At 43.5% G+C, this 8,155-nt stretch overlaps 1 protein-coding gene across 1 annotated transcript; it reads right to left on the minus strand.

The window, feature by feature from the left end:
• Window positions 1-384: 384 nt before the first annotated feature.
• Window positions 385-7,114, minus strand: LOC146349927 (trefoil factor 3-like). Its single transcript, XM_084845505.1, has 3 exons — window positions 7,054-7,114; window positions 2,445-2,601; window positions 385-521 (listed from the first exon to the last, which is right to left on the minus strand). Exons 2-3 carry the CDS (start codon window positions 2,551-2,553, stop codon window positions 385-387), a joined length of 246 nt encoding a protein of 81 aa, XP_084701631.1. The 5' UTR covers window positions 2,554-2,601; window positions 7,054-7,114.
• Between the last annotated feature and the right edge of the window lie 1,041 nt (window positions 7,115-8,155).

Consider the following 8,155-nt stretch of genomic DNA (forward strand, 5'->3'; position numbering starts at 1 on the left):
CCCTTCCAGTTCTTGCCCAATTTTTAAAATTCTCATATACATTCTAAGAATTAGGAACTTTTATTGTTACACTGCACCTCAGTAGTGGAATAAACAGACACCTATATTTATTTGCACACTTCAAGGCATTAAGTTGCCATCTTTTTCTTGAAAGAGAACTAGACTGTCAGTGTTGGAAGTTGTAATTAATGCACAACCACTGTCACGATCCAGAAATGGTGGTATCCTTCTAACCATGACTAATGCACAACTTATTCACACATGCTGGTATTCTTCTTACAAATTGATTTTCTTTCCCTTTTGATTTTTTGCATCATTGCAAAAAGGGAGTAAGTAGAAATCCAACGTTTCAAAGTGAATAAAAATTGGTCACAAATGCAATACTCACTCATGAAAGAAACACCATTTGGAATGACGGAAGCGGCTACTAAAACAACACCCCTTTCCTTCACATACACTCTTAGATATCCCTGGATAACCACAATCTTTTCTCTTCTGTGGAGGTACATTGCAGGAGGAACCTTTGGGTCCTATTCAGTAATAACAACAACAATAATAAAATGCAGAATTCAAAACTCATCATGAAAAATGGTTTCATTTGTGCTGAGCTTAATGCTAGCCAAGAGGATGACCTTGGGTCAGTCATTCTCCCTCAGCTTAGCCTTTTTTTGCCCTATTCAGTAAAATAAATAAATAAATAAATAACTTCAGAATTCAGAACACATTGTGAACAATTGTTTCATTGGTGTTTTGCTTGATAGCTTTATATATTTGTTATATTTATATCCTGCCTTTTCCTTCAAGGAGCACATAGCACCATATATGATCCTCATTCCGTCAACAGTCCTGTGAGGTAAGTTAGGCTGAGAGTCAGTCACTGGCCCAAAATCACCCAATGAGCCTCATGGCTGAGTGGGGACTTGAACCCGTGTCTCCCCAGTCCCGCTCCAACACACTACACCACACTGGCTATGTTCAGCTTAATACTGATGGGTTTTATCTGGTGTTGATGCCACATATTAGAAAGGCAGTTAGCGAGAAAGGCAAAGCAGAATGAGCATTTCACCAGTTCACACGCACATACAAGGAAGAGACCACACTTTTTCTTTAGTTAAGAAAGTAAACAGCTTTACTCGCATATTCTTGCAGATAAGATGCAGCCACAGCTTAGTTTCAAAAGGGTTTGTTCAAGTCCATTTCTACAACACCCACAGGAGAGAGCGCAAGCACACCATGTGCTCTTAGCGATGGAGAAAGACAGAGAGGAGGAGGAGAAGAGCAGGAAGGAGGAAACAGGAAACCACTGTAGGCTATAGAGAACCTAAGGCTAGCTGTGCCCACGTTCCTATGCATTAACTAGCTAACTGGCAAACTGTCCCCTTCCTTTAATTTGCAGACGAGGTTGCAAGATTCCCAACAAACACTAGCTAGACATTTAACCTTGGGCCCGTCATTTATCTCAGCCTAACCTGCCTCACAGAGTTTTTGTGACAATATATGGAATAACTGCATTTATCAGCCACCATAAGCCACTTGGAAGTACATCTGGATACAAATGTAATAAATTTAAATAACTGGAACAGATAGGCCTACTTTCTGGGACACCCCTGTGTTTCTGAACTGTCCATAGTAAGAAATCATTAACTGTTTTGGAACATTTCCCAGAATCAGTGCCAAAAAGGAACGTGGAACAAAATGAGTCAACTGGAAGATAATGGAATGGATCCTGTCAAAATTGGCAATAAGCAGCACAATATATACAATCTCTCTTTGGTCACATTTGCAAGCCCCCTTCATACATTACTTACAGGAAGAGGCAAAGCATGTTGACAGGGGCCGAAGACTTGTGCCTTTAACCTTGCCCCCAATGTCATGTTGCTCCTCCCAGCCCCATCATCTACTTGTTCACTTAGACATCAGAGGCAAGGAGGCCTCCATGTGTAAACTGACCTTGACATATGCAGGCTTTTGTGGATCCTGGTACCTGCCTGATCAGGCTTCAAGGGTGGTCTCTGCACAAAACTTCCCTGCCTCAGACATCTATGGGAACGTGTGGGTGGCATGTCCAGGAAGAGCTGTGCAAGGTAGGGGGTGGGGCTAAAGGGGAAGCTCCCCCCCCCCATGCATTTTCAAAATGCTTTGTTCCTTCACATCAGTAACACACGAAGGGGACTCCTGAAATCAGGAGTCAGCAACTAGATTGACCAGTGGGCCAAACACTGAGTTGACAGGCTCTCTCTCAGTGCTAGGAAGAACTACTCTCATGGAGGCCAGTATTGTGTGGCTATCCTCTCTTATTCTTTGTGGTCTGTGAAGAATGTGAGGTTCAATCCTGTAATGTTCATGATATCTTTTGTCCCTGAATTTCATGCAGTAGGATTAGGGGCACAGCTGTAGAATACAAGATTTTAAAACTATATAAATGATTAAAACTGCTAGCTTACTTCGTGGTGGTTTGGGTCGTATTGGTGGTGGTCTTATCCTGGCCTCTGCCATACTGCTAAGTCCTGCAATCAGGACAATAGTCAGGAGCCAGAGCCATTTGCAGTTCATTTCCAGTTGTAATCTTCACCCAGTCGTCAGACGCCTGTGACTGGTTTCCTGTGAAGAAAGGCTCAAGAAACTAGGGCTTGTTGCAAAGTGCTCAAATCCCAATATAGGGTTAGAACTGGACTGAGAGGAAAGGGATCCCAGGGATTCTCTCACTGCAGAGAGAAAGAGCTAAGCAGCAGCCCACCTGTCCAGTGGTTGCAGCTTAGCATATCCCCTTGAGGACTGTATGCATGGTAACCTTTTCCTCACCCCTGGCTACAGGCCTAACGTAATTGTAGGTTAACCCACAAAGTGTCCAGCTCTGCACATCATACAGCAACCTACAATCAGGCTGATCAGAGGCTGCACATTCAAACTCGAAGTGGAGCATGCGCGGCACGCAACCCAGCAAATCGTAGATCAATTAATCATTGGTTAATTAACCCATGATTTGCCGCCATTACATGCAAACCAGGTCTAAGTCTTTGCTTGTCTCCCTGACTTAATCACTGAAGATCCCATCTTCCTCCTTGCAAAACACATGTTAAAAGTTGTAACATCCTTCAGGTGCCCACAAGGCATAGGTTGTGAGGCAACGTTCCTCTTCTTGGTAGCCCCTGATAGTGAAGACTCTCACCAAGATATAAATGTACACATACTTCATGGATTGGATCTGCCTAGAAAACCTCTTCCTCTTCCATATTTCCTGCCTGACTGTGTGACTTATCATTACTCCCACACTTATGAACCCCTGTCCCTTTGCCCAGAAATCTCTCCCCTCCTACTCCATTCCGCACCTTTTTTACACCCTGTGGTTCAGTCCATTACCTCTGTCCTCTTAGAGCTTCTCATTTGCAAAATCGCCTACTTCAGATCCCTAAATTGGATCATATTCATAACCATGTCTATTTCCTCCTTCTCTTTCTCATATTTGGACACACAGAGACACACACACATGCACACCTTCTTGCTAAAAAAAGCATACACAGCACATGTTGTATTTTATGGTCACTGTTTTGACTGTACTCGCTAGGGCCACTGATGAGCAATACGACAATGGAACCAATGACCTAGGAAGGTGGTGGGCTCTCCCACACTGGAGGCATTCAAGACGAGGCTGGACAGCCATTTGCCAGGGATGCTCTGACTTAGATTCCTGCATTGAGCAGGGGGTTGGACTCGATGGCCTTGTAGGCCCCTTCCAACCCTACTATTCTATGATTTATGTCTATGGTAGTCTTGAGCAATTGGTAACCCAGTAAATGCTACTTCTGATTTAAACACCTTTAAAATAAACTCTCACGCTTGATTTCTTAAGAAATGGCATATTCTTTTGAATTCCTTGACTCTGTCTTCCTAATTATTCTAATTCCTGGGTGTACACTTTCAAGTGGCACACAGTGACCTACAGTGAAAAGATCCCTCACGTGTGTTTAGGATCGATGTATGAAGTCACATGCATATTAGCCATTACATCTGTTAACAGGCTTTCTGGTTTAGAAAACAAGATGATAGTGTGGGAAATGCTGTAGGAGTTTATAAAGTTATGGCTGATATGGAGGGAAAATGAGGAATCTTTATGAAGCTCTCTTCACAACCATCGAATGAGAAGCACATAGAAGGATTACCTGGATTTTCATGGAATCGGCTTTGGTCTGTCAGGGACACACAAAGCAAGAAATGCTGAGTGTACCACACCTTTAAATCCGGTTTTCAGGAGTCACACAGCACTTGAAAGGCACATACTTCTGGGTGGGGGGAGTAGAAGTGAACATCTTCAGATTGGCAGGGGCTGCTCAACCAGTGAGAGAGGCTTTTTTGTCCCCCCTGTCCAGGCTCCCCTCTGCTATTACATTATTATGAATGGAGACCAACTAATTCACAATTCTGAAGGCTCCCCCTGCTACTACATTATCTCCCCTCTTTTTCCCCAATGTGCACACTTTTGCCTTGAGAAGCCAGAATTCCTGATTCTGGAATGCATAATCTGAAGGCTTCCCATGAAAGCAGCCCAACCCTCCAACTTTGCCCCATTCCAGCATTCTGCCATGGAATTATTGCTTCCAACTCTCCACCCCTTTCTACCCCCCTTTCTCCTTCTCCCTGCTGGCAATGAGATGAAAATCTCCCATGATCTCGAATGATCACTGTGACTCTATGTGTCAACAGAGAAACTACAGAACATTAAATAAAGAAGCACAGTTTGAGGTCTCGATTTCATGAAGAAGTAAAAGAATGCTTTACGGCAAGTTACTGAAGTTAGCCTTTAACCCTTTAAACGGTTTAACGCTTTCACGATTTATCGTGGCTCTGTATGCTTTGAGATCTGTTAAAGATTCACTGTAGGGGGGTGAGATTTACTTCTTACTTCCCAGTAAACATGTACAGAAGGGGGTTACTTTACAGAGAGTCCCATTCAGCACTGGAATATGTTAAAGATTTCACTGTGGGGAGCAAGATTTATTTCTTATTTATGAGCAAACATGCGCAGAAGGGGAGGATATGGGGAAAAACTACATCGATTGGGGAAACAAGAGGGAATGGGGCATCCCTTCCCCTTAATCACGTCACTGCCAGGTCACAGAGGCACACCCAGGATTTAATGCGGGGGGGGGGGGCAGATATGGAACACTGTGGCAAAACTGCCAGGAAGCTGCTTTAAGTAAAATAGTTGGAATAAAAGGAGTTTCAGACAATGTGGCTTTTCAAGAGGGAAGTGGCTGGTTGGCAGCAGATTAGTGACAACGTCATCTGTCGTGAACCACCTCAGACTGCTGTAATTTTGCACCAAGTCACTCATGAAGGCAGCCCCTATGTCTTCCCAACAGTCTCAACACCAATTTTCTTCTCTTTTCTGTTTGGACCTAGCCCAGCCGTTAGGTTGCATCTTCACTAATATTAACCACGGTGAGCTCAAATCAGAGTTTGCACACTCACTTTAACCATGGTTGCACGCTCTGGTTTGAAACTAGCATTTTGATGTCCAGAATAACTAAGACGTCATATATCGCATTTGCATTACACTTTCAAGTGCTCAAAGTGGTTCATGTGCATTTATTGCTTTCGATTGTTCCTGCCCAACTGCTAAGATCATCTTCAAAGACACTTCTCTGGGTGCCACTGCCCACAATGGTGCAATGGGTGGCTACCAGGGAAAGTGCCTCCCCCCATCTGTGGAATGACCTTCCTGGGGACATCCACTGGGTATCTTCATTGAATACATTTAGATGCCAGATTAAGACCTTCCTCTTCCACCAGGCATTTAATCTTTAATCTCTTGTTCTGATCTTTACGTTTCCTGCTGGTTCTTGAATGTTTTTATTGCTTTAATATTTTAATATTTTCATTGTTGTACTTCTTGTTTTTGATTGTGATTTTATTTATGTTTTTGGCATTTTGTGTCTGTAAATCGAGTCGAGGTCATTTGCTAGTTGGGCAGTATGTAAATTAATTAAACAAATAATCTCGCTGCAACCCTCACAACAGGCCTGTAAAGGAAAGTCAATATTATTAGCCTCCACATTGCAAATGGTGAGACTGAGGCTGAGAGGGAGGGACTTGCCTAAGGCCACCTAATGAGGCAAGATTCAAACTAGAGACTTCCTGATTAATAGGGGGAAATTCACATGCCTGTGGGGAGAAGGGAAGGGGAGGACTTCATGAGCATAAGGAGTGCTCCCAATCACCTGGCCATGATTAGGAGATCAGGAGTGTTATGCTGGACTTGATACAGCTTTTGTTTGATCCAACAAGGCAAATAATCAGCCTTTGCTCTCAACATTTTGCTTCCCACTGCATCAGTGTGGCAGGAAGGGAATGAAAAGGGGGGGAGAGAGCCATATATTAAGGAACCTGAATGACAACAGTTATGCAAACATATAGAAATCTAAGATAAAAGTCCTGAAATGTAGAATAAATTACAAGTTACCAATATAACAGAAAAATGCATCAGAAACAAACAGCGGGTGGCTACCAGGAACCAGGCCTTTTCTGCTGTGGCACCCCAGCTGTGGAATGAGCTCCCTAGAGAGGTTCACCTGGCACCTACATTGTACTCCTTCTGGTGCCAGGTGAAGACCTTTTTATTCTCCCAGCTTTTTAGCATTTTAGCTTCCTAGTCTTTTAGCTTTGGTGTTTTAAATCTGTATTTTAAATCTCTGCATTGCTGCTAGGTTTTATTCTGGTTGTATTGTTATATTATGGTTTTAACGATTTTATATTTTATATTGTTTTATCCTGCACGTTTTGGTTTTAATTTTTGTGAACCACCCAGAGAGCTTCAGCTATTGGGCAGTATAGAAATAAACAAACAAATGAACAAACATAGAAACAGTTGCAAACATGTAAGTAAAAGTGTTAGGGCTGCATATATCATTCGCTGCTTGCCATATTTATAACGCTCCCTTTGTGATCTAAGACACACCAGTTTTGGAGAAACCTGATTCTACTGGATTATGTCTGCCAAGCACAACTCAGCTCAAAGCTAGTCCATGGAAATCAAAAGTCTTCAACAACACTCACCTAACTCTATTGGATTGTGGACTTATGGTCTTAGCAGATCCACTTGACTCCAGCGTCGAGCAATTTAATGAGGGATGGCAGCCCAATTATAGGGGCAAGAAGCCCTCCTTCTTCCTGTTTCAGCCCGCCCCCCCAATGGTGAAACAGCAATCAATAATTGGCCAAAAATATAATTGTTTGTTTCTCATCCAAACCTGGGTGCTGGACCAGGGAAACAAAATGTGTAAACGGACTTGTGTGGCAACCTATCAGTTGAGGTCTTATATTTTACTCATGCTTGCATTTCCAGAATGTCCAACCGTTCTGTGGTCACAAGAAACCACTGCTCCCCTGCATTGTATTTTTCCATCCTTGAGCAACAAGCCACTGTCAATCACTCTTTTTACCTGAAAATTCCTCCTGCGAGGAAGAACCAAATGTTAGCAGATGTATTTGGCTTAGCTCCCCCACACGCACTATGTTCCAGTTTTAATAAGATCGGTATTTTAATTCTTAATTGAAAGGGACTTTGATGGCTCTGGGATGAAGTTTATATTCTAGACTTGGTATGTTTTAAAACATCTCTTTTCTTTGAGAACAAGGAACAGGTTTTCAGGAGTTCAGTACATTCATTCCTACATTCAGTTAGCATTCTCTGAAAGAAACTTGTCACTTCATAATCTATCCATCCACTTTGATATACCTCTGAATATTTATTTGTCTCTGTTCCAACTCAGTTTCAAGCTGGCTTTCTGGTCTATAGTCCAGGGGTGCTTCCAGATCGAGGGTCTCTAGCAGGGCTGTGCAATCCTCTTCGGGGCTTCCAAGGCAGGCCCAATTTGCTTTGGGTTGATTCAGGGGATATCTACCTCAGTCCCGAAGCAGGATTCGGATGGCTGAATCCTGCTTTGGGGGGCCCCTGACACCGTCATGCACACCCCCAGCTCCCTATCTGGGCTGCCACCACCGCTACCTCCTCCTCCGCCACCACTGCCACTGTCACCACCACCACCATCTCTGGAGCCCTGGACACGCTTTTAAAATTGGCGACTCGCTGCAAGAAGGGCTGGTGCATGTCCAGGGCTCAAGAGTTGGCGGCGGCGGCAATAGTGGCGGCAGCGAC

This window comes from Heloderma suspectum, chromosome 3 (assembly GCF_057233095.1).
Source record: "Heloderma suspectum isolate Gila_16-S chromosome 3, 16-S_ref, whole genome shotgun sequence".
NCBI classification, from domain to species: Eukaryota; Metazoa; Chordata; class Lepidosauria; order Squamata; family Helodermatidae; genus Heloderma; species Heloderma suspectum.

Bases quoted from the DNA above. Each gene is read 5' to 3' on its own strand.
- LOC146349927 (XM_084845505.1), bottom strand. From the start codon at position 2,553: ATGAACTGCAAATGGCTCTGGCTCCTGACTATTGTCCTGATTGCAGGA. The intron at 522-2,444 runs GTAAGCTAGCAG...TAGGACCCAAAG, and splicing joins ACGACCCAAACCACCACGAA to GTTCCTCCTGCAATGTACCT.